General features: G+C 41.5%; 1 protein-coding gene and 1 long non-coding RNA gene across 6 annotated transcripts in view; one reads left to right on the forward strand and one right to left on the reverse strand.

The window, feature by feature from the left end:
• LOC111929751 (uncharacterized) overlaps nucleotides 1–26,731 on the forward strand; it is a 51,556-nt gene that overhangs the window by 6,096 nt on the left and 18,729 nt on the right. Inside the window, exons 3-7 of the long non-coding RNA XR_015288562.1 lie at nucleotides 19–102; nucleotides 18,868–18,964; nucleotides 20,605–20,775; nucleotides 22,931–23,054; nucleotides 23,435–23,517. This is a non-coding gene — a long non-coding RNA (uncharacterized LOC111929751). The remainder of the gene's footprint in view (nucleotides 1–18; nucleotides 103–18,867; nucleotides 18,965–20,604; nucleotides 20,776–22,930; nucleotides 23,055–23,434; nucleotides 23,518–26,731) is intronic.
• GPR132 (G protein-coupled receptor 132) lies at nucleotides 8,218–19,293 on the reverse strand. Of its 5 annotated transcripts, none has more exons than XM_086895117.1 (5): nucleotides 19,199–19,293; nucleotides 18,836–19,089; nucleotides 11,505–11,657; nucleotides 11,163–11,235; nucleotides 8,218–10,862 (listed from the first exon to the last, which is right to left on the reverse strand). In XM_086895117.1, the coding sequence occupies exons 4-5, from the start codon at nucleotides 11,184–11,186 to the stop codon at nucleotides 9,735–9,737; spliced, it is 1,152 nt and encodes a 383-aa protein (XP_086751243.1). In that variant the 5' UTR covers nucleotides 11,187–11,235; nucleotides 11,505–11,657; nucleotides 18,836–19,089; nucleotides 19,199–19,293; the 3' UTR covers nucleotides 8,218–9,734. The 5 variants fall into 5 exon arrangements, with proteins under 5 accessions (XP_086751243.1, XP_086751242.1, XP_086751245.1 ...); XM_086895116.1 differs by having other exon boundaries at nucleotides 11,505–11,751; nucleotides 19,199–19,258; XM_086895119.1 differs by lacking the exon at nucleotides 11,163–11,235 and having other exon boundaries at nucleotides 19,199–19,258.

Here is a 26,731-nt window from a genome sequence, read left to right on the forward strand (position 1 = left end):
TTTATGCTCTTCAACCAGGAGGATGTGACAAAAGTAAAGAGCAGTGTTTTCAGCAAGATCTACAGTTACAAGCCAATTCAGAGAAGGTGTTCTCCATGGCAGGTGAGAATTGTGTTGTAATAGACATTGACAGGGAGAAACAAAACCCAGATGATACCAAGTTAATGACTATAGGAATCTCAAGTGACAAAGCACCATGCACTGGACCAAACAGCAGAAGTCTCCAAATGTTGCACCAGCAATCACCAAAGATAGATTTTAAAGTGCTGAATGTTGTTTGGGGTTTTATTTTAAGGTAGCTCTTTGTGATGGTTCAGGTTTATGTTTGTGAGGGACAAGATTGTTTTGTTGTTGCAAAAGCAGTGACTTAGAAAGGATTTTTAATAATCAGAAGAACATACCTACTTCTTAATTGGGATTTTTTAAATGTACATTTTGGATACTTGAGTGCCATGTTATCTGGTGCTGCTTAAAATATGTGCTCTGTATCTAAGCATAAATACCATAGGCTATGACAGTTGCTATAGCAACTAAGCATCTACTATTAAATAGCACCCAGAGGCTGAAAAACCATGTGCAGCCTGTCAGTACACAAGGTATTCCTTTCTTTTCAGCCAGCTAAGTACAGTATTTTCATCTCAGGAGCTAGTCTGTTTCTGATGAATGTGTTTGTGCTGGTCATGTGAAGATCTTTTCTCCCTCATCAGCTCTGCCTTCCTTTGAAACAGCAGATACTATAAGAACAAAATAGCCTGGAGTGGTTGCAGGCTGAAGAAGTTAATGAATAATTCCTTTTTCATATATTTTTGAACATACATTAGAGTGTGGCTTTCAAATCTTTTAGTCCAGATTTGAGCTTGCACCTTTGCTGTTCTGCATCTTTTGATATTACAGTGAAACCAGCCTTTCAGGAGGCACCGTGCTGTTCCTAGAAGCTGTGTCCTTGAAATTTACAGTATCAGTGGGAAACTAATTTCTGCAGTCATGGCAGACTGGTGAGTTATAATTCAAAAGCACAGTTAAAACTAACAAAACTTTTAAGAATATGTGGTCCAGTTATTTATTTTTAAGCTTGCCTTAGAGTTGGTAAGCATTTGGACCATGAAATCTATGGGGGAAAAGTAGAAAAATAAGAACACTGAGTTTCATATGCAGTAATAATTCTGGTGGTTGAGACTTCAGTAAGAAGTTGTTGACAGCATTAGCTGTTTTACATTTTCCAAGCCAGAAATGTGATTTTCTTTAGACCCATCATATATTTATATATAAATCATTTTTTTTATCCTTTTATATAAGGAGAATTAAATTAAGCATCAATAAGAGAAATATTGATACAAATATTGAAACAAATGCTTTATCTGCAAATTAAAATGACCCTCTGTGAGCCTTGAAGGAGTAGAAGGCAGCTGTGATGGCTTATTGGAGTGTGTGGATTGTTTCCAAATTTTGTTTGAGAGTCTGATGAATCAATAGGTTAAAAGGAAGATGTACTGTACCTACAAATTATTGCTGATGTTGATTTGCTGGCGGCTTAGCAGAATTACTTAGTCTGTAAAAATATAAATTATAGTAGGAACAAAACAATTACAGTTTAATAAAGAGTATCAAAAAGTGAGGATGAGAAGTAGGTAAACTAAGGCATGAGAAGGCATATTAAAAATGTGGGTTTTTTCCTAAGAGGATGATTGCTAACACTTGTGTGCCTTGTCTGTTTAAAGGGTTAACCCAATTAGAAGCATGACTATGAACAGAGATAACAGGCTGTGATCTGGTCTTGTTCTCTGCTCCGGTCCTGCACCTCGATGGGAATGACAGCCTTGACTTTTGTAGCAGTAAAGGAATGTTAATTTCTGTCTCCTGGTGGTCTGCCAGTAGCCAGTGGTTTCCCAGCAATCATTTCAACATGTCTCGTATTAATGGAATAATAAATCTTTAATTTGTGTTACTTACAAATAGCACCAAATGCCAACAGACTTGGGATAAAGTCGCAGGAGCTGCCGTGAGGAGTGGTGCAGGATAACGTGGGGAGTGGTTTGCTGAGGCAGAGAGGCAAAGTAGTGCTCATCAAAGAGTTGTTTAGAATTTGCTGGGTATTTAGATACTGCATGGGGCTCAGCTGAATGCCTTAGATGGTCTGCCTGTCTCCTGCCACTTAGATCTCTCCAGGGAATCATGGACAGATCCTGGCAAGTTCCAGCATCCTCCATTTTATTTTAATGCAAGGGAATTATCTCTTTCTCCCCATGATTTCCCTGTTTATTTTCAGTTCTGTTTAGTTGTTTTTTTTTCTTTTTCTTTTTTTTTTTTTGTTGCTTCTTGTTTTTCAGCCTGTTTGTAGCCATCCTTTGAAAAAGGTTGTGTGTTTCTGCCATATTTGGGTAAGTATTATAGCCTGATCTTGTGTCTGGCTCAACAGCTATTTGTATGGTGAAGATAAGCACACAAACACACTCTTCTGTACAGACTGTTCTACCTAAGAGAAGCACAAATTCTTACAAATTATGTTTACAGGGTGTGAAGTTTAGGGATATAAGAGCTACTAATGTTTATTTCTGCCACTGTGAAGTCTACCATGCCCAGCAGGAGAAATAGGGTAGAGTCTGGTGCCCTCTTGTGACTACAGTAAACTGCTGGAAAAACATTATCCGCTAACTTAAAAGCGGTCAGAGCTTGAATTACGCTTGTAAACACAAAGAAATTTACCCTAAACAAAAGCTGGAAGTATAGAAAAGGGTGAATTAACCGTTCAGTGTTATTTCTGAGATGAAAATTCTGCGTGGTTCAGAATAGAAGCAGTTGTCACAACTCATAGTTGACTGGTGTGTTGAATATTTCAATGATATGTTGCTTTCATAAAAACTTTTCTTCATGCTGTTCATCTAGATATGATACTGAAGGATGGAGAAGTCAGGGTTTTACATTAATATACCCTACATCATGGAGGATTATGCCCAAGCTACATTTCCAAATGAAAAACTCCCCAAATTCTCCAAATTCTGTGGGGTTGGAGTCATTATGAGCTGAAACTATGGTCCAGCAAAAGGGGTTCAGATTCACATTTAATCTTCCACAGCCTCAAGGGAGGAGGAGGATGGCTATTTTCATGGCTTTGTTTTAATTTCACATTGATTTATTTGGAATGGGTTTCAATATTTCCAGAGGTAAGGGGAAAAAAAAAAAAATCTGTGATTTTCCCTTGTACAGTGTTATTTCTTATCCTGGAATTTGACTAAGAACTTGTTCTAGTATCTAAAACTTAATTCTAGGAAGACAGAAATATTTCGTATAATTTCCAGCTTCTCCCCTCTCATGAGAGGGGAGTATTTCTGGTCAGAAAAGGCAATGACTCATCCTTTAACAAAGCAAGAAGAGTCTACTCAGCGTCTCATTAGGGAAAACCCCATGCTGTGTTATAAAATAACACACACCTCTGAATTCTGATTTTGTGTAAACTGAAGTGGCCCTCTGACCTTTAATTTACCATCAAACCATTTCTAATTTACAGTCTGCCTGTTCCTGCTTCAAACCACTGTGTACAGAGGAAGATCCTCATTTGTCCTCTTCTTTTTTTCTGATGTAACTTCATATTTGTTCTTGGCCTGTCTAGAATCTCCTGACTTTTGCTGGTGGGCCATTTCCACAAGTCAAGACAGCAAGAAATTGGTGATACTCCTGAGTTCCCTTGCTGTTTAATGTACATTTTTCTTCCCTTTTCCGTATCACTTCATCCAGTCCTGAGTTTAGTGTGAAACTTGAGCATTTGTCCCCTTTGGGACACAGCTGTACCTGTCAGTGATGCAGGGATACACCATTCCACTGAGAGCCTTATTTTATGAAGGATTTGAACAAAAGAATGAAGAGACCATTACAAACAATACATGCAGCTAAATGGAAAATTATAGAATTTTTTATACCTTATCAAATGTCTTGTATCAAACACATTGCCTCATCACCTATGAATGTCAAACATACAAGAATAAAAACTACCTGTAGTGGGTAGTATGACCCTTGTTTTCTTGACTATTTTAAGAAAGGCAATTGATATGTTTGTGTCCCCAGCCCCCAATTAATCAAATCAATAAGTAATAGTGCTGTTGTCTTAAGTGTATCAGACTCACACTGTCAGAGACTCATCCCTGAAAACTGGTGCTAAGAAAGTGCTTCCCAACTGATGAAAGTAGTGTCAGGAAGGGAAGAACTTGAGAGGCAAAGTTCCACATGGATAGATCTTCAAGAACTAGGGATTTTAGAGATTATTGCTGGTGGCCTCCTGTGTACAGCAGTGCAATAGTGCTACTGATGTCTTCAGTCCTGTACCCAGAGAGGTACTGTGAGCCTTGTGAGTGCTTGGCCCTGAGTGTTTCCAGTCTGGAAATCAACTCTGCAGATCAGTATCACCCTTATCTTTTGAAAAAACAAGATACCTCCAAACACCAGAATATCACAGTGATGAAAATCCCAGCAAAATCCCCAAGGGTCTAATGCCCATGTTACCAGAAGGAGACAAAGTTAAAATGAAAGTCTGCATATTTTTTTATTCTGATGCCCCAGCATAAATAGAAGCAAATAAAGTACTTTGAGTCTGACCCTAAAGGTGCTGACTAATTAGAATTTGTGCTTGAATATCTCATATTTGCCTCCACACTGTTTACTGCTCCATTGCAATAAGCTCTCAATTTGCATACACACACCTGCTCACGCTTTCTAGTATCTTTTACAAGGGCTTGTATGTTAAAGTGAGGAGCCAGACAATGCTCAAGGGAAGAAATGTCACATTTTACAGATGGGGAACTGTGATACAGGCTGCTGCATTACTAAGTAGCTTTCTGAACATGGATATTTGCATATTTGTTCAGAACATCTGTGACTGAAGGTTTACAAGGTTTTTCAGGACTTTATATATCATACAACATCGTTTTCCCACAGTATCTCTCTTCTCTTTGATTCTTCATTGCCCTCAAGAAAATATTTCAAGACAGACCTTTGAACACAGAGGGATGCTCTGTGATCATGGGCTGAAATACACAGGCCCTGTCATCGATGGAGACTACCAAACAGGATGGATCATTTCATGGTGCAGTGAGAGGTTGCTGTTTTAGACAATATTCATGTGATGTTTTGTAAAATTTTTACCACATGTCTTATCATATCTCTTCAGCAGACTTTCTGTCTGAAAGGTTGGTTTTTGCTTCCTTATCTCTAAGCATTTCTTACAGGATGGAGTAAGAGAGTAAAGTCCTAGAAGTTATCAGTGACCTGAATTACAGATTAGACATAATGAGTTCAGAGCCCTATCCCTTCTTGCCAACAGCTCATGATGGCAGCTACTAACACCAGGGTATTAGTATTAGTCCAGTTTGGGATAACATTTTCTCTTTTTGTGCTTCACATTCTTGTCACTTTGAATCATGAGGCAATGCTGCATCCCTCTTGCAAATGGAAGTGTCCTCTCCTGTGCAAAGATCCATTTTCCAGGGAAAGAGGGAGAGTAAAGCCATGCAAACCACCCACTTCCAGCAGGCACTGGAAGAGATGGAGAGGACTGGTATCACATCCTCTAGGCCCAGTTGCAGAAGGCATGCTGGGAGATCCAACTCTGGGGATGCCAGCACCTGTATGCATCCCTGCATGCCAAAAAGATTAAAAAATTATTGCCTCTCTCTGATGCAGTCCCCCCTGGTTTTATTTGCTAATGTTAGTTTATGCTGGTTTGAAAATAAGAGGGGCATTCCAAACTGTTAGGGAACTTTGGCATCGTTTCACTGTACAGAGGAAATCTCCTAGAAGACCTGTCCCACAGTGTGAGCTGCAGAATTACAATATCCTCACTAAGAAAATCCATTAGGTTGTGGAAGTTTCTGAAAGCCTGGTTCTGAGTTAGATTTCATCACTCACTACCCAACAGAAATTTGACATTAGATTGTACGTGAGAGCAGTCACAAGGTCACCAACTGCAGAAGAAACTTTTCACAAGTAGAGAGTCTGAGTTCATTCCTATGGGGTTCTGCCAGCTTTGTAGCAAAATTATAGTAATACTCTTGCAGCAAAATATAATACAGACATGAAATAATTTCTTAGGAATAGAGTTTTATAAGTGAGTTACCCTAAACATTTACTTAAAAAAATTGCAGTCTTCAGATATAACTTAAAATTAATGAATAAGCAAACAAATCACATATAATGTCTGCAAAAACTAGTCTGGCCAGGTCTAGTTCATAGCTAGGAATTATTCACTTTGTGTTTTATAGTCGTACTTAATCAGCAATGAGCTTATCTCCTAGGCACATTATAAATGTCTGAGACACATGTAAAAATGAAATAATGTCTTATTTATACAGTAGCCCACTATTCTTTTAGTCAAATCATGGAAGTTGTACCTGTGTAAATGCTGAGTATAAAAGAGTGACATTTTCTAATCCCACCCCCTTACACCAGTGAGTAGTTTACCTGCTCTGAGCCTTATGTGTGGAGACCTGGCCATCTAAAGACCAAATCGAGAGGCACAGCCTAGGTTTGGTTCTGTATTCTCTCCAATGCATCCTATAGCTTGGGCTGAGTTGGGGAAGTTGGGAGCCAGATCCAAATGGGTACAGATCCAAATGGCTGTGTTGAGAACTGCAGATCTGATGTAGCAGGTGAACCTTTCTTCACAGCATGAAGCAGTCCCTGTGGGCTCACTGGTGGTGCCTCTGCAGGAGGAAAGGGTGGAAAGACCCACATAAGCAATCCACCCCTCAGATCTACTCTGAACTGAGAAGTGCTCTTTGCTGTGTGTCTCACTTGTGCCAGTGCTGAGCTCCTTCCTTTGCCTGAGTGGTGCAGTCAGATACTGTCTGACAAAAAATAGATTATGTGCTTGAATTATCAGACAAGAAACAGTCACTTTATCTGATGAGATATTTTAACAAGATTGAATGTTTCTTGATGCCCTCACTCAGCCATGATGCTGCTTTTCTGTTTATCCAAAGAAGTCAGCATTTGTAGTTTTCCCATGTGGATACATTGCTTGATACCAGGTCCCTAATCCCTTCAGTAATCTATCACAGAGTATTTTAGTTTGGAAAGCAGCCCTGGAGATTATCTAGGTACATTTTTAAATCAGATCAGGCTGCACAAGTCTTTGTCATTTCTAAAGTTTTTGTTTCAGAGTGTGCTGGAACAAAGAAACTCCAAGGACTTTCATTAAGAGAAGATGCATAATGACACAGTAATTTAGAACAGCATGCAGCTTCAGTAAGGCAGAGGAACTGCAGCTGTTGCATCAGACCCTGATAATCCCTGGCCCCTGCATCTATGGCACTGAGTTCCAATGGGTTCACAGAATTGTAGAATATCCTGAATTGGAAGGGACCTACAAGGATCATCAAGTCCAAGTCCTGACTCTGCACAGGACACCTAAGAATCACATCACATACCTGAGAGCATTGTCCAAATGCTTCTTGAATTCCCCCAGGCTTGGCATTGTGACCACTTCCCTGGAGTGCCTGTCCCAGTGCCCAACCACCCTCCAGGTGAAGAACCTTTTTCTAACATCTGACCTAAGTCTCCTCTGACTTGGCTTCAGGACATCCCTCAGGTCCTGTCACTGTCACCAGAGAGAGGAGACCAGTGCCTGCTTCCTTGATTCCCTCATTGACATGAGGAAGTTGTAAACCATGATGAGATCTCCCCTCAGTCTCCAGGCTGAACAGACCAAGTGATCTCAGACGCTCCTCGTATCCTGCCCTCCAGAGCTTTCACCATCCTCTTGGCCCTTCTTTGGCTGTTCTCTAATAGCTTAATGTCTCTTTTATATTGTGGCTCCTAAAACTGCACACAGGACTTGAGGTGAAGCCACACCAGCTCAGCGCACAGCAGGACAATCCCCTCCCTTGACACTCACTCTTTATCAGAAGAAAATTGTCAGAGAAGTTTAAATTCATTGAGGTAAATAGCTAACTTACATCTATGTCAATCAGTTCAGAAGCCTGTACCTCCTGTTCCTTCTAAATTCACTGCTATTCATTCAAGTTTGCTTTCAGACTATGAAAATCCTGAGGTTGGGGCAGTTTGCATGTGTGTCTTCAGAAATGAGTCACCAGTACTCTGGCTGGCAGGGGCTGTCATGAGCTGTGTTCTGCTGCTGCAGAATCCTTTTAGCAATGGAAAGTTATAGATATTCAGCACTTTTCAGGTTTCTCCTTGATACCTTAGAGAATTTGATCTCTGACATACATATAAAAATAGAAATCCAGAATTTTTTAATTAGCATCACCACAGAATTTCACATTTTTCCAAGAAACCACCTCCAATTTAATATGTGGACTACTTTTGAGGACAAAACGATTTCACAGATAAATACCAGAGTCATTAAATAATTAAAAAATGAAATACACAATAAATATAATAAATTGAGGATATATAATTTTGGCATAATGGTTCTTTACAAAACTGTAAGAATATATAAGGATAAAATATAATATACAGAAATACCTATGGCAATTTTAAGATAATAAAAAGTATTGCAGTTATATTAATATTAATTCAATGCAGAAATGTCAACATCAATAACAATTTCAACATGTCTCAGAAATACAACACCACAGATTAAATGGAATGATGCTATGAAACATTCTACAAACTCGTACTCAAACTGATTCATGATGTGTCTGTTGAATCACATAAAAAGATGAAGTTGTTTAGATGAACACTGCCAGATTTGTATCATTCTTACCTTTTAAATTCTTGTTTGAAGGCACAAGGCATTACTATCAATAAGTTATTAATAACAGAAGTGGCAGCAGCAACAATGAAATTTGCCCCAGGATATCTGAGGGAGTTCCCAGCTGTGGGGAGGAAGGACTGTGCTCTCCAGACTGCCAGCCTTCCATACCATCTGTGAGTCTACCCGTACCTGCTACAGGCTCCTACACAGTAAAAGTGGGATCCATAACAAAAAGGAAGGGTTAGCTTAGTCAGAAACTAAACATGAGTTCAACAAATGTTTGCAGACTGCATAAAAGCAGTCTCTGACTCCACTTGGAAACGTATACATTTTCTGTATATTTCAGTGCATTCTAGATCTGCCTGCAAAGCAAGTAAAATTTACTAATTGTAAACTACCAAGCATTAGAATTGTACATTTTAAGAATTTCAGGGTAGTGCAGGATCTTGTCTAATGCAGCAGCAGTACTGTTGGTCTGTGTTATCAGGCCATTTTTTTTTTCCCTCTAATTCTCCTGGAATGTGTGATGTACCTGAAGCCACATACTGGTATATGAGGAAAACGTTCAAGGCTCTTGTTGAACAACTTACTCATTTTTAATATTTTCCACTGGTTAACCACAAATTTTAACAGCAGAGCACATGTATGAGAACCTGAACATGTACCTCCTCAAGAAGCAAAAATTTCAATCATAGGAATGGTACATTGTCTTCCTCAGCAGTGCTTTTTAAAATTTTGGTTTTATTTCAAATGAGAAAGAGTCAGTCCAAAAAAATAAGCTTTTAAGATCCCAATTTGAGTCAATGTAAATTACTTAGTTTATCCACATATCCTTCGCAAAGCAGTATTTTCACCAATGATACTGGTGGGCAAAGTTTATCGTAGGAGACAAACAGAAATGTGAATTATTGCTCCCATAGTGTCCTCAAGGAGTTAATGGCCCATGCAGGATGCACAAGATGATGTCAGCATGTAAAAACTTGTGTCCTTCAGCTGGCATTGGGAACTTATTTGTTCCAGCAGCTACCAGCTAGGTGCCACTTTCCTGGTCTCTGCCACTAGTACAGGCCTTCTGAATGTTGGATGAATCTCTTATTTCTTTGTTTTCTTTTCTTTGGCCCCCTTCCTCTGATTCTTTTGGCGTTTCCAATTTTCTGCTGTCAGTATTGTGATCAATGGATGAATTCAGCTTGGATGAGTTCCATCTCCATCTTCTCAGGCTCCTATAACAGTCTTCTCTGACATTTTCACTGACCAGAACATAGATGATTGGATCAGCAACACCATTTGCAGTGCCTAAACACAGAAACACTGTAAAAACTGAATATATCTTATTTTCAAATGGACACGGGCAGTCCTGATGAAACATAAAGTATATGGCTCTTATTATGAGCACCACATGGTATGGAGCAAAGCAGATCAAGAAAATAACAATAATGGCAATAGCCACATACTTCACTTTGGCTTTCTGGCGACAAGTCAAACTGCTGCTTCTTTTTGTAGTTTGGAAAATTTTGTAGTTTGTAAAAATGAGGATTGTGAAGGGTATGGCAAATCCAAATAGGAATCTAGCAAAGCTGAAAGAAGCCAATAAAATGTTAAGGGGCACTGTCTCAAAGCAGGTTTTCATATCTGTACATTTTTGCTTATCTTCCATATAAAATACTGGAGTGTGGATTACTGCAACCACAGCAAAGAGAAAACAGACTATTATGATGGCCTTTTTCTGTCCTCTTCTCCCTCTTGATTCCAGAGAATACACCAGTGCCACGTAACGATCCAGAGAGATGCAGCACAAAAGCAGAATGCTGATGTAGATATTGCAGAAAAAGATGAATCCTGTTACTCTGCAAGCAGTGTCACTCATGGTCCACTTGTGTCCATTTTTCACATAGATAATCCAGAAAGGCAAGGTGCTTAAATACATCAGCTCACACAATGATAAACTGAAAATGTAGATGGCAACCACTTTATTCCTTTGGATTTGTACAAATGTAAGCAGAGAAGTTAAGCAATTTGCTGGAAGGCCTATAGCAAAAACAATGCTGTAAACAGCAACCAGAAGTGTCTGACTCTCTTCATAGGGAATATCTGGGCAAGTGGAGTTACAATTTTCATCTAGACAACGTTCCATTATTCTTTTTCCAGCTGGTATTTCCTGAGAATCAGAAGAAAAGGTGGAAAGTTAGCATTGCATCACTTAAAAATGTGTCAGTAAAGATTATGGTCCCATAGGTACCAATTTGACATGTCAGTGGAGCAAGTGGGATGGGGGATGTTTGAAAACTGCCTCCTCAGACACGAACTGAGAAAGACAGGGTCATATGCCTGCACCTCTGAGAGTTGGACTGGATTCTGGTGGCTGTGTGGAAGCTCTCTCAAGGGGGATCTGAAGTTCTGTCCCTGGACATAAAAATAATCCATTTCCTTTTTGTCAGTTCCCATTCTAAAATCATACTATAAATGCTAAAACCATCATCATTCCTCATGCCATGTATCACCTGCATCCAAAATCTCATATGGGGATCAGCCTACAAAAGTAAAGCAGATGAATATGAAGTTGTAGAGCAGCTTAGACATATTTGAAAGAAAAAAAAAAGAAAAAGCTGGGTTCAGTATTGTCCTATCTTTGGAATGACTGGAGAAAAGAATCCTCACTGCTGTGTGGAGAAGATGGGACAGTATCCAGACCAGTGACAGGGCCAGAGGGAATGGCCTGAAGTGGTGTCAGGGGAGGTTTAGGTTGGATATTAGAAAAATGTTCTTAACCCCGAGGGTGGTTGAGCTGGTGTTAACTTACAAACATGGTGGTTGCAATAAGGGCTGGTGGTGATGAGTTTTTTGCTGTCTCTGAACATCTGTCACCTTTGGCAGAGGAGGGGGTCTCTTCTGGGCCATCTACCAAGCTGCTGTGTACTGAGTTCTGGTTCTCTGCCCAGGCCTCATCTGTGAGCTGACATACAGAGCTTGTGCTTGACTCAAACACAGCTGGTGGTGAGAGCTGCTGTACACCTGCACACCACAGAGGGTCTTGGAGACCTCCCCATCTGCAGTAAAGCACAACAGGTGAATACAGTTCATAGGCAGATGGTGACATCCAGGGCAGGGGCATGGCACAAATCACCTCAGTTACTCATCAGCTTGTCTACCCCACACGCCTCAATACAAACACCTGCAAGAGTGGTTGAGGGTACTCTCTCCCCTCCTCCTGGTTTTACAGACTTCTCTTGAGCCTGTGCTTGTCTACTCTCCCTTGTGTACAGTGTCAGTGATGGTGCAGGGCAGGAACAGTAGAAGAGTCCTGTGGACACATGGCTCCCAATGTTAGTCTTGCCTTGGCCCCTCTCACTTTTGCTCCAAGTCTCCTTCCCATGCACAGCACCCATGAGGAAGTCTCAGGAAGGAGATGTGACTTTCTAAGCTACCTGCCTGGAGCAGGCATTTTTCCGTGTGTGTGGTATATGGACTAAGCCACAGCGCTGGGGCTGAGCTGAAGAGACGGTCACCCCTAAATGGCTGTCAGCTGCCAAAGTGCAGCCATAGGTACAGACTTGCACTCCACAAGAAAAAACAAGTGCTGAAGGATTGTCCTGAAGCTTTGGCCTGTCAGCCTGTATCCATCCCAGCAGGAATGCCCTAAATCCCAGCCCAGTATAAGGAAGGAGGAGAGGAGGCCACCCAGTTGCTCCACTCCTTGAGTTCTCCAGGCTCTCAGCCCTGTCCAGGGAAGAGTCTTCTTCCACTGGCCACTGCATCCACCCCCAGTTCAGAGCTTCACTTGCCTCCTTCAGTTCCCCAGGCCTGCAGAGAGGTTTCACCCTAAACTCAAGATCTCAAAGATCACAAAGCAGCAGTCAGCAGACAATTTATGAAATATCTCTTCTGGTGACATTTTCCCTTGTGTTGACACAACCTTAAAGGGAAGTAACACCACAATCCACCCTGTGCCTAAAGTCAACTTCTCTGTGCATCTACACCCCTCTTCAATTGAAAGCACATCTATACCTTCTTTTCAGACCTTTAGGGTTTAATAGTTTGATGCTTGGCTCAGCCCAGAAGATTCCCAGTTCTGTCTTTCTCTGGGATGTTGAGGCTAACCTGCATCTCAAATATTAATTCAAATGAAAAACAGTAATAATTACATAGATGAGAAATACTATACACCATTTTCTAATTATCAGTTTTGCTTTGAACACCAGAACTCAAGAGATTTATCACACTCAGCAATTTTCAAGCATTTATAAAGGGTTGAACATAGTGATGATGACAAGGATTAGCAATATCCAAGAATGCATTTGTGAGATACAAACTGTTCTAGTGAGTTATATTTGCTGCCCTGTATTGTTCAGTTGAGCAAAGCCTCTCCAGAGTAGCTGTTTTCATCTTTTTGTGGCCTATCCTGATCTGCTAGGTCTCACCAACCATAACTAGGTGTTACAGCAGGTACTGGCTGTGTTTTGCATCAACAGCTCAGTGTATTTTTGTCAGCCCTCCAAGACTTCTTGTCCTGTGAGAGTCACTGCATGAAACCAACCACAGTTATCAAGTGCAAGTTTCTCAACTTCAAGATGTGCAGAACATCTCATCTTCCAGAAGAGAGAGATCATGAAGCACCTGAGCACAAATCACTGGAAGATGGGGTAATCTGCTAAGATTTGCTGCATGCCTGCTCTGTATTTATACTATCCCATTTCTAAGGTTCTTGTGTTATGTCCACACTGTTAGACAATTAGGTAATTATGTTTCATACTCCTAAAATGCAGTGGCTCCTGCTGCTCATTTGGGCCAGTTGCATTGATCTTTTCTCAAGAAAAATCTTTTCAGTAACACTGAAGTGTAAAAAAGGGAAGTGAAAACAAGCAGGAAAGCAAAAGGCTTTACTTTATCTATTTTTTTTGTTACTTGTGTATGAACTGCTCATGTGAAACTGTTTAAATTTCCAAAGAAGAAGTTGGAGTGATAAAAATAACCACTATTAGAAAAAGTAAAAAAAGAAAATTACAGATATGGCTAGAAGGAAGAGAAGGATAAGTCAAAAAAAAGCACAATAATTGGACAGAGACTGGTTGAAAGTCTTTGGAATAAGTCACCTGAGATACACAGGGACAGAAGAAAAAAAAGGATACAGTGAAATCCATTATATGAGTACAATTACATGAGCAAAACATTAATTCATGTATTTTTTATTTTCCAATATTTTTCTCATCATCCATCTCTTCCAGGGATTATTGCTAGTGCTGAAAGTTTTGAGGCATTTATGTGGATATTTGGAATGGTTTAAAATAACTGCTATGGTGGTTAAAATTAAACAAACTTTCCTTTCACACTTTCCTTCCTGTCCCCAATCTCTGTAGAGGAAAAAAACAAACCTGTGTGTCTTAAAGCATAAATCAGCTGTCAGTGAAAGGGGACCTGAGTTTCTCCTGAGGGATCTTGTGTGCTTTCCTTAGTAGAACGTGGTGCTGGAAGGATTTGACACAAAGGTTCCAGCAGGATGTCGGTTGGACACTAAAATCTAACACTGAAAAACATCAGTTCCCAGATGTGACATTTATGCCACCTACAATGCTCATCACCAGCAATGTCACTCCTCCAGCATCTGAACCTGGGCTTCTCCTTCTCATGCAGAACTTACACTGCCTGCCTGTAATTTATCAACTGATAAACTTTTTGTGTCTCTTAACTTGAAAGTAAGAAATTGCTGTGGATTATTTGCTCTGCTGTTCTTGAAAGAAGGAAAAATGTTTATGGTGTCTTCGAATAGAAACAGATCATGGCCCATTTGGCCAGCAAGTCAGTGAACTGCTTTATTTTTTTTTTCTATTATTAATAAACAAATTAGTAGAGTAAATCACTCCTATAAGCAAATCTCAGCATAAAAAGGAGAAACAGCCATGGCTCCACTTGGTTACCCATCAGACCAATCATTTTTACTGACACACACAACACAGTGGGATTTGAAGCTATGTAATTTGAAATTTGCACACAAACCCATGTATTTTTAAGCAACATAGTTTCAAATTTGAACATAATATATGAATATATAATCTTGGCACTATATAGTTTCAAAACTCTGTTTAGAAAAAAGAGTGTTTTAAAGCTATTCTGGGAATCCAGCCTGAGCACAACTCTATCCCAAAATATCTTTCTTCCACTGGAGAAGCAGGTAACCCCTCTCTTGCCTAGTGCTGGTTAACACAAGTTATGGGGCATTTGTAGGCTGAAAGCAGCAAAACCCTGGGATTAGTTATACAGCCTTTACATTTAATTTCATATTGCAGATATGAGAAATAATGCAGATATAAGCAAACTCATAAATATATTAAAATAATGATAATAAATGTAATTACAAAGAAGATATTTGGTAGAAGAGAGATGTTATTAATCAGTTGTCTTTCAGGAGGGGAGGAGCTCAGCAATCTTTCCTGATAAGGGGAGGATACTTGATTAACCTGAAGATAACACTGTTCATAGATGTGAACTCTCAATGACTTTAGATTTTTAAATACCTAAGTGCAGGTTTTTACATAAATCCATACATCCACTTCCCCCTTTCCACAATCTAGAAATCCCACAATAGTACATAATGTGCTAATTTCCTAAAATGAACAGCTGTGGTATTACTAAGGGGAACTGTCATAATTCAGGTTTGAAAAAGGCCCAGTGTTAAAAAGTGATCCTCCCTAATCTGGGTGTCCTAGAGCCATGTTACCTGGGGAGGGACTGCACAGGAGAGAAGAATGTCTGGTGGGTGGGAAAGAAATATGTTGACAAAAGATCCTGATACTGGATTTAAGACCACATTATACAACATATATAAAAGCAGGTAAAACTGCTTAAATGTCATACATTGTAGGTAGGGGAAGTTCATAGGTTAAAAATAGACCCCAAAATCCACCCATACCAGGGGACATTTTTTGTTTTTTCTCTGGTCTCATGATTTAAAGGCTATGAGTCAGGATTTTGGGACTTTGGACCAAGCAAAGTTTCTCTGTCCATCCTGAGATCATCTGAGTGCAGCTATTTCAGGCCAGATTTACTCCCCAGTACCTACCAGCTTGTGTGGAAAAGATCCCAGAGCCAGAGGAATAGCTCCATGGCCAGGAGAAGCATCAGGAAGCCCAGAAAAGCTGTCATAAATTTGAGGCTAAACTATAAAGCCTGTCAAGTCAAAAGACTAAGGAAAGTGTAGGTGCCGGAGCAGCAGCAGTGAAAGTGAGCAACTGAGAATGACTCTGCTTCATACCCTCTTCACACCTGAAACCATCAGGCACTCGAGCTCCATGACTCCCTAAAACAATTGCAGCTTAACTGGTGGCCTTGACATTAAGGATTAATTGTATATAGCTTTTTTTAAAGAAGTGGCTCATTTGGAAACCCAACTGACCAAACTTTCCTCCTAGTGTGTGCTGGAGCTACAAAGTTTCAGAAGAAGAGGGATGAGAGTGGTGATACCTATTCCTCTCTCCTGCATCAGGGTGCTCAAGGATGCTGAAGCACAACCAAGTGTCAGCAGATTTGGCACTAAGGGCTTTCAAGTGGATGGATACTGCTCTGGATTCTCAAAAGAGCATGCTGGGATGTTGGAGAACAGGTTGGGATATCAGGGAACAGCCTGCTTTAACAAGGCGAGGAAGTCTGGCTATGCTGGCACACTGTTAGAGGTGTTTCCCATGTCTTGGTTTGTTTTTATTAATGCTCAAGGGTTGTGTCTGACCACAGTGTGGTCCTGTGTGCTGTTGGCCTGTCACTGCTGAGCCCTGCCCAGGCTCTGTCCTTCACCACTGACCTGGTCACCTCCTGCAGCCTGTCATCACCTGCTCTGTCTCTCCCTGAATGTATTGCCACAGTTCATTCCTGCCTTTCACCATCATGCTGCTGCTCTTCCTCCCTCTGCCCCAAGGCAGTGGTTTTCCAACCACTGCTGTCCCAGGAGATTCACAAATGGTAAATCATACCTCTTCTGTTGCTCAAGCTCCTGGAAGTCAGAGGATGCTGGATCAGAGGCAAGTGTCCTCTTCCACCAGGCAATGACACTTGCAGAGAATATTTATTCATAAACAAACACATCTGATAAAACTCCCAAGCTTCTCCTCTTCCTGCACTGACACCTTCGCTGCAGTCACTACAGTCACAGAGATCACAGGCTCTTTCATCCCTCTTAAATCCCACAGTCACAGCATGTCTTAACTGTGCTGCAAAGAGTGAGCACAGATAGGATAGCTTCTCCTTGTCAGGAGTAAGAAAATGCAAAGATAGTGTTGACTTTGACCTTGTGACAGTAGATTATCTCTCCCTGATAGGGGTCTTGGCCCTGCCCTTGTGGGTCTGTGTGGAAACTGCTGTGGTGGCATCATCAGTACTAAAGATGTTGCTGGGGAAAAACAGAGCAAAGAATTGCCCAGAATAATTTCATGATCTGTCTTGGGCTCACTGGTATACTGGCTGTTACTGTCTAGCTAGTTTCATCTGAAAATTGTTTTATTTTTGTCTAAGGTGGATGTCTCTCAGCAAGTAGGATTTGTAAAGCCTTGTGAAAACCACAGTGCCTTCTTTAAACAATCCTATTTTTAACAGAGTGCCTGCAAGTGGTATTTAACAGTGTTCTGAACTTAGACACAAATATTTCCTCCTTCTCCATTTACCATGAAACACAATTTCTTTGTTCCTTTTTGTCCTCTGATTTGCTCTCAGCTAACTGGAGAACTTCCATTTTCCCTTTTGACATCTGGGTCACCTCCTGTAGCTACCTGCTCCCATACCAGTAGCAGGGCTTTCCCCTTGAAGACTTCAGTGATACCAACAAAAACTGAGACGCTCAAAGATTCCTCTTTGCATGTACACACACCTCTGACGTCCCTGTGAGCCCACTCACTTCTGCTGAATCTGTGGTGTTTTGTCTGAATCCGCATCTCTGATCTCTTCTGGCTCTTTATACATCTACCACAATGAGCATCTCATTCTTTGTTGGCACACTTAGGGTCTACTCTGGAAGTTATTAATGTAAAAATTCCAGTTAGTAGATACTTCCCAAAGCATCCTGACACTTGACAGCAAAATTATTTGTGTAATCCATGCTGGAAGATCAGTGTCTTCTAAGAGGCTTGGGAAATGCAGAAACTGAAAGAGTTGTCTGCACTTTCAGGCAGAAATCTGTACAGAGCGGGTGCCCAATTCAAACTTTAAATTTCTTTAAACGTATTGTCCTGTGTAGAGGACTTGGGAAAACATCTCAGAAGAAAATCAGTCTTGACCATTTTGTACTAATGAGCAGATAAGTGCTGGTGGGGTTTTTTTGTTGTGTTTTTGTTTGGTTGGTTTTTTCCCCCTACAACTCTCTTTTCTACAATGAAGTTACTGGAAGTTAAAGAGCTGCTGGTTTAGAGGCACCAGCAGATCTAAGCAGAATTATGAGAAGGACAGGTTTAAAATAAACCCAGATGCTCTTTGGTCTTTGTGAAGTAGTCAACTCTGAAAATATTTTTGGGGGAAAAAAAAAAAAAGTTAATTTAAACTCCAGTTAGCCTCCACATTCCTGAGTGCCAGAGATCAGCAGTGCTGTGTGAATAAAAGGTGGAGGAAAAGAAGGAATGTAGCGTATCCAATTAGTCTTTACAGACCAGCAGGTAAACTTGACAATTAAATGCCTGTCTTGCTTTTCCAGCAGAGTAAGGAGGAGAGGAAAGGCTGCATATGAATTCTCCTGAAAAGGAACCCAGCATTCATATTTCTATTATAATTCTGTATTCATGGCTCATGCACTGCAGTGATAGCTAAAGCTAAGCTCACAGCAACCTCTATTCTGCCAAAATCCTTCAATCCTAATAATTGTCTATCCCTGACTGGAACTAAAGTTGATTTCTAAGAGAAATATGTTTTTTATAGGAAAGGGAATTCATAAGGAAGACAGGAAGGAAGGACTGCATTAACTGCAATTAATTAATACAGACTCAGCAACTGCATCAATCACAAGGAGATTTAGACTACCATGAGTCATCAACACAATCTGCACTTCTTGAGCACAAACACACGGTGTGGAGAAACACGGCATGGAGAAACAGTGACCAGAACAGAACAAAGAAAATGCTGCTAAATAGAAGCAATGCCTTCACTCAGAGATAGAACACTTACCTTTTTTTTTTTTTTTCCCTGTTTTTTTGCAGAGGAGACGATGGAGTGCTCCAGCTCGTGCCGTGCTCAGAGGCTGCTCTGACAGAGCTGCAGGAAGAGCTGACGAAACCACGTGCAGTCCTAAGTGCGGTGAGCTAAAATAAATTCTGTGGGCACAACTTCATCAGGCTCCCCAAGCGTGGCACTTTCAGTTGGGTGGGCACAGAAAGCAGAGGCTGCCCACTGCCAGCAGAGCACCTAGCAGGAGAAGCAACCTTAAGAAAAAAAAAAGTTTGCTGTCAAATTCTGTCACTTGTACAGAGGTGGCAGGTTGCTTTTGTGGCTGCCAAGACTCTTGTTTGGGCTCCTGTTCTGGGTGTGCACCTGAATCACTGCCCCGGAGGGACAACCCATGAGCTGCCCGAGCTCTGTGGCTGCTCAGGGACAGAGCACCTGTGGGAGGTGCTCATTTCTACCCTGGAGGTAATTCCCACTCTGCCTTCGACACATGAATATACGACCTGAATATGTGTGAATTGGCTGCGTGTTGGTAAATGGGAAACAGAGCCCGATAAAGGGAGTGGTGATAGGAGGGAGAGCCTATTTTGTTGACAGGTAGGATAGAAAAGGCTGAGAATGCTAAAGATTTGATGGTGGTTAGAGAACCTTCTAGAAGAAGAATTCAGTTACAGGAGTTCCGTAATAGATAAGAATACTGATAAGAAGGAGCATATGCTCTTTACCGAGTGCCCTAGTTTAGGCTTTGTGTGAAGGAGGAAGAAGATCCCAATGTTACATTGCCAGGCTAGACCTTGTTTGTGATACCTATTCTGTATGCTTTTGCTGATGCTGTGTGTCACTCAGTCAAAGTCAGTTATGACCAGATTTATGAAGTTTTCAGGCAACTTCTCAATCAACTCCTACAAATTCCACTCACAGTGAGGTGCTTACAGGACCCCACAAGGGTCTGCCAGGACTTGCAGACTGCTGAGGGCTAAGGTGGGACAGGACGGAGCTGCAAAGTGGCAACCTAAGGCAAACAGAGAACTGAATTTACTTTTGGTATCTGTATTGAAACAGTTCTTCTGAAAATTAAAGAAATGCTTGGTATGTACTTTCATTCTGGTGTAGAAAAGTTACTTTGGTTCTGCTCTGGAGAAGGTTTCTAGGGATGGGTCTTTCTGTAAAGAGCAATTTATTCTCAGGAACCAGAAGGAACTGGGGAAAAAAGAGGCTGAAGCTGGTTTCTATCTGTAGAGAATAGGTGAAATTTCTGTCTTTACCAGCTCAGCTTGACTGGATTTATTGCTGGAACCAGCCTGTGCACTGCCTCAAACATGTGATTGCATGTTGTTCCTTTTCTGAGTAGAAATCAAACTCAAAGGAAAACACAATGAATGAATAATGTTTCTGAGATGACTACAGCTGATTTGTCTCTGTATTTGTCTTTCATTCACACACGTGGGATAGAAAAGAGCAGGGTGCACTCAGACCTGAAGAGCTGGAGTTTTCACAGAGACCAGTGGGCTCCTTTGTGGTATTTGTGATGTACCAGCTCAAGGTTCCCATTTGGCTGCAATCAGCTATGGGGTCAAATACCTGCCTGATTATTTTCTCCCTAATGTTTGGTTTAGGATAGTCAGAGACACATTTGCATTTTCCAGCTAGATTTTATGATGAAACTTTGAAAATTGCATGGTCCTCCATAGGGAAATGAGAGATGACACATCTTAAATCTTCCAGTCAGACCTTAAAATTATTACTATTTATCTTCTTTACGCTTCTTTCAGCAGTACAGCCCCAACTGACATCACCTACAACTGTTCCCCTGAAAGATTAAGACTGATACAAGATGTCATGTCGGAAGATGCTTTCAAAAATTTTCACAATATCTTCTGTAACTGGAGATGAACATCAAGCTAGACCTTCTGTGGGTGGCAAAACCAAACCAAACATTGCAAGTAAGTTTACTCTGTTTTCAGTGGAGATAATACTAGCAGTACAGCAATAAATTTTTTGGTATGAGCTGTATTGCACTGACATCTTACTTAGTCAGTAAAAAAAGATCAGATGAAGAACCTTTTAAAGAAGAGTGCAGAAACTCCCTGGCCAAATCTAGTTGAAGTAAATGGAAATGTTTCTTTTAACCTAGATGAGTTTGGATTGGGCATTTTGAGACTATTTATTTCTGCCATTTAATTTCTGGGTGTTATTTAGCTAGTTGCCTTTAAGGTAGCATGTTCAAGCAAGGTAAGCTGCATAGGTGATATCTCACATGCATTTTCCATCATTTTCCTACTGAGGTACAGTGACTATCCAAACAATAGAGAAAAGGGTCCAGCCTTGTTTTAACTCAGTTCTACATAACACAGATTTTTTTTTTATTTTTTTTATTTTTTTTAATTTTCACAGCTCTGATAGAGAAACTATGAACTAACTTTCATTTAGAAACTATCAAGAGAAAAGCAGGTATGATATATCTCTGTCCCACTGCGTATGAAAATACTCTGTGTTAATGTTATTGTTGTTATCTGGTTGTGACCAACAAGAACCTGTAAATGGAGGAAATGTCAGATCATCTGCCTCTCCTTCCTCTACCTGCAACTGAATACAGCGCTGTGGTCATATATTGCAAAAGATTACCCAGGAAGACAATTTTGTGCAGTCATGCACCTTTTTTTTTGTAGGTAAACAAGGTTCATTTTTCTTGAAAAATGATAGAATATGGCTTTAAATTTGCAGCATGGAAAGTGAGGAAATGAAAACAGTGTCTTGAAGTGCAGGTCTTAGTAGGAAACAGCCAAATGTCTCTTCTCATGTTACCAGGCAGTGCACTGAAAGGGGACAGAGCTGCAGACTTGTCTGGAGAGTGCAGTGTATACAGAATGGCAAAAAGGACTTCCTTAATCATAAGCAAGGCAGGAAAGTGCCCAAGAGTCTCTCTAATTCAGCAGTGTTCAGGGGCTAAGAAGCACTGAATTCTGCTCTGTGCTGCTGTGGCTGGAGCACTGTATGAGTGCCCCTGCTGCACTGGCATGATACAAACTGTGCCTAGCAAAGAATCTCAGTAGCTTGTGGTTCAAACTTGGGTCGTCTGTGACAGTGGCTGTGATGCTGTTGCTCTGGGACAGGGACAAAAGCTGGCCAGGGTGATTTTTCTAGTCCATATCAGGATCAACCACAGGTTGGATCCCTCAGACCAGAATGTGTTAAACTGCTAAAACCAAAGCTCAGCTTCCTGCCAGCCACTTCCTACCTGCAGAGTCTTTCCCTTACACATGAGGGCATACACGTGCCACCCTGGCAGCTGAGTGGCAAAACCATTGAGCTGAGCCCAGCACAGAGCTTACATGGATTTCTGTGTGACCATGCATGCCCAATCCATAGTGTGCAGTCTGCAGGGAATGCAGAAGCCTTCCAGTCCTGCTGCTGGAGATTAAAAACATGGGGCTGTCAGTTGGTAAGATTTTTCATTCAGTGGCTTTCCTACATGTGATGGGCAGGATTCCTGCTGCTTAGTCAGGCTGCATAAATACTTGCATTTCATGTCTGTGTTGGAAGCCCTCCTGCTTTAAGTTTGCCTGTTTTTGTGAGTGCTGTGTAGAAATTTGGCTGTTCTCCTTTTTCACCGGTGCAGTGATGTACCGTGTGCCTCAGGGGTGGAAATCCACTAAGTTGAATATGACTGATTATGCCCCTCACCAAGGAAAGTTCTCTCACTCTGAAGAGAAAAGCTCTATTTATGTTTGACAGTCCTACCCCGTCACATACTGGGATTATTATGGTCCCTGTTAGGAGCTTGCTGGCAGAGTGCAGCTGGTTGTCACATGGAGTTTCTGAGAGACATTTGACACCACTGACTTCTCTGGAGCAACAACTTTATCCTCTGTGTGGTAAGAGTGGAGAGGTGCCAGTCTGGACCTTAGGGTCCTTGAGACAAGGTGGGGTTGTATCTAACAGCTTCTTTGGGACACCCTGCTGCCAGTGGTGTGGCCAAAGCTGAGACAGCGAGTGTGCTGCTGCAGCTCATGGAATTTGGCTCCAAACTTTGAATTCAATCTCTGAACGTGTATGTTCCCAAGAATCCCAGCCTATCCACTTTGTCTTTTCATTCAGCTCCAGCTGTCAGAATAAAAGTAAACTGAAAATATAATGAGTTAGCAGGCACCCACCAGTACCCGTCATGCTGTGCCGCAGGCTCAGCTCTGCCGCTCACGCCACACGTGCTGCCTTGTGACAGGTATGTCTGGCTTTCTTTTCTTATGAAAACCCTTCCTTTTACTAAGAAACTCTAACACCCACAGGGGTGGAAAGGTTACAGTTGTTAGTGCATGGGGAGGAAAAGGGTGCGGTTCAAAGAATACTCATTTCATATTTTTTTTACAAACGCAAACCATCAGTAGTGCTGGGCCAAGATCTGAAATCAGTTTAACTATCACAGATCAGAGAGAAATTCAAGCTGGTTTTGCATCTTGTGCAAACAGCTAATATGACTACCCAAAGCTCTGTGCTACTGCAGGACTCTTATATTTTTGGATATTAAATCTGGGGTTAATACAAAAACTGTGTCGACCACGGAAGCAAAGTAATAAAATTCATCCTCCCATTCTGAATCCCAAGGGAGCGGAGTGGCTGAAGAGCAAAGAAGTGCCTTGGACAAACTTGCGGTTCAGATAAACCAAATCTTACTCAAACACTCTGCTGTAAGTCCAAATATTTTTTTTTTTTTGCTACCATTGTTGTCCCCTTAGTCTCCTTCAGTTTGCTCTGCAGCCAGGCTGGACCCAGCTGATGCAGCAGGGATTCAAAGGGCTTTGGTGTTTACATTGCATCAGCTCCTGCTGTGCTCAGGGACCTTTGCTGCCAGCTCTCCATGGCAAGGATCCCAGCAGTCCACCTTGTAGAGCTGCACCAAACCCTCGAGGTGGGTGGCTTTAGGAAGCTGGTACCCTGCTAGGGGAGGATGTCACAGAGCTGGCAGGTGCCCATTGGGTGACCCCAGCACGTCTGTGCTGGGGCTGAGCGCTGAGGGGCACCTTAGAGAAAAGCTGCAGACAGGAAAGCAGGAAATGTTTTGCAGAACAGAGATAACATAGAAAATAATGCTCTGTAAATGGTTTGATTTACTGATTTACATGTACAGGGGCTGCCATGTAAGCACACAGGAAAAGGAAATGGAACAGAGGAGGAGGGGGAGGAAAAAGGCAAGAGGACAACAAAAAGGCTGGCCGGTTTCATTGGGAGCAGTACTTTATGTGCTGGGTTTTCTCCTGAGCGTGGTGTGTTGTTGAGGTCTGTAGTCACACGTGGACCCTCAGGACTGTGAGCCCTTTTGTTGAGAAGGATGTCTCTCTTTATCAAAATGTGCGACTTGCATCATCTTGGGGTTCTTCTGCAGTAAGAATTCCCTGATGTATACAGCTGGAGTCACCCTGGGCACACCAGGCCTTATCTAGAGCAAACCAGGTGCTGAGCCACTGATCTGAACTTCAGCTGTGTGATGGAGTAGTCACAGAGGGTAGAGTTGTGAGCCCTGTGCTTTGTTGCTCAGACTTTCTCAAAAAAGGGAAGACTTCAGAGGTTTCTGTGACTTCCTTTGGGGTGAACCCTCCCTTGACACGAGCCTCAGCAAGCAGTGGGACGCACACTCCTGCCAGCAGCAGATCTCTCTGCAGAAATGCTGTGCACAAGTGACTTTTGTGAGCCTTTGCCAGACTTTTTGTGGTCCACCTGTCTGCACCTCAATGGGGGAGCTGACAGACCTGGGCAGGCTCTATTTTACAGTTACTTGTTTCTTAATTTGATCCATTTCCTTTATGTCACTGACCTCCAGTGGGGAAACTGAGGCTCATATGTGGTTGCTGAACTGGATGATGATTCCATTTTGAAGTGGCCAGGCCATGGAGCCATCTCCTGCAGCAGGATGGTTACCTCTGATGTCTTTTTTGAGGCATCTCCTCTGAGTCTTTGGGGGTGCTGGTGGGTGTGAAAGACCCCTTCCAGTCTCTGCTGGAATCATTTAGGTTGGAAAAGACCTCTAGGATCATCCAGTCCAACTGTTAACCCAGCTCTGCCAAGTTTACCACCAAACTATGTCCCTAAGTTCCACAACCACACATTTTTTGAACACTTTCAGTGATGAGTTCAAAAAATGTACTGTTATAAGCATCTCAATGTTTTGAAGAAAAGAAATTACCTGGTGAAACTATTATATTAAGCCTCAAACTAAAGTGAAAGATTTAGTGGGGCACGTATTTGGAGATATTTGCTTCGCTTTTTCTCAGATAAATTCCCTGATACAGTCTGAAAAAAAACGTATGGTCTGTGAGATTTCTAGATATGTATACACCCCAAGGAGAAAGAAAACTCAAGCTTTCCCCCCCTCCTTTCCCACCAATTTTTCAGATCCTCTTACTCCATCATAATAATGGAACAGACAAAAGAAAAATCTACTGGAAATCACCCTTGAAAACACTGACTTTTGAGCTCTGGCACATTTTTCCCAGCATAAATGTATCTTGCTATAAATTGGTCTTCTTATTGGCACCTGGGATTTTGTTCTTTGCTCAGTTTGCTTTCACTTAAACAATGAATTTACAGCCTAATTTTCCAGGCATGATTTCTATGCCCTCCTTGGTGCTGGGAATGTACTTTTTGAAGGTTCATTTGTGAAGCAGCCATATAAATTGGAAAGATTCTTCAGCATTAAAAAGCATCCCTTCCATCATCTTTTCTCTTGACACTAGCAGCTTCAATCATTTTGTAAATCAAATTACTCATGGAAAGACAGCTTCACCTGGTGCTGGGGTGGCACAGGCACATTTTAACACGTGACACTGGGGATGGAAAGTCTGTCTGTCTGTCTGTCTGTCTATCTGTGGTGCGTGAGAGTGATACCTGTGGTAACTTTTCTGGAGTGAGTTTGCAGAGTGGAAGCAGGTGGACTTTGACACCACAACTCTCTGTGTACTCCAGGCTACCCAGATGTGGGATGTTTTTGCATGAAAACTCTGCTCAGCCAAACCTGTAGGTTTCAACATTTTAAGAAATGCAAATATTTTATAATTCTCTGCCAGCTTTGGTAGTGTGTGCTGTCAAGTAATGGGAAGAAAATATATATAGCTCAGTTCTGGACTCATCTTGTGGTCTCTTTTCATTAATCTCATCTCTGTCTTGAGTTTTAGTTTTCTTTTAGTTTTTCTTTGGTTTTTAGTTTTCTTTTTAGTTTTTCTTTAGTTTTTAGAATTTCTGTGAATTCTTTTAAAGACTTCCTTTGCATATTTTTTGAGATGAAGTGGCAAAAAGATACTGTAAGAGACCCAGTTATTATAGCAAATTTTAAAAAAGCAAACAGCCAACTATAGATATCTACATATAATGAGACATGAAAATCCCACAGTTTTCCAGAACCGAATGGCAATGCTCCCACTGACCTGACTGAATGAAAGTGTCATGGTGTGCTGTGCCAGCATCACTGCTCAGGTCCCAGGAAAACAGGATCACTGGCAGGAGAAAGGCAGGCTGCAGGCCAGCTACACCCTGGAGCTGCAGCTTATGGAATGCACACAGCAAATACATGGGTGAAAATAAAAGGTGTCTTGTTATGCTGCCAAGCACCAAAGAACACAGAAATGCAAGCACACCCATAAAATATATCTCCCATTCTTCTGCAGAGGCACTTTCCTGTCTGATCAGCTTGGGTGACATCCTGGCACTTTCAGGAACAGGAGGAAAGGGCTATGAGGACAGAAGAAGAAAGATGGCCCAGAAAGAATGCAGTGTCTTTTCTCTGCTTGGTTTCAAGGTGTTTGAGATACATGCCTAGATGTCAGTGAGGGCTCTGGGCAATGACAAGCTCATGTCTTCTGCAGAGAGATGGATGTGAATGTCTGCAGGTAGCTGCAGGAGCAGCCACTG

This window comes from Cyanistes caeruleus, chromosome 6, assembly GCF_971803275.1.
Source record: "Cyanistes caeruleus chromosome 6, bCyaCae1.hap1.1, whole genome shotgun sequence".
Lineage (NCBI taxonomy): Eukaryota > Metazoa > Chordata > Aves > Passeriformes > Paridae > Cyanistes > Cyanistes caeruleus.

Bases quoted from the DNA above. Each gene is read 5' to 3' on its own strand.
- GPR132 (XM_086895117.1), bottom strand. From the start codon at position 11,186: ATGATGATGGTTTTAGCATTTATA. The intron at 10,863-11,162 runs GTATGATTTTAG...TCTGATTCTCAG, and splicing joins TGATGGTTTTAGCATTTATA to GAAATACCAGCTGGAAAAAG.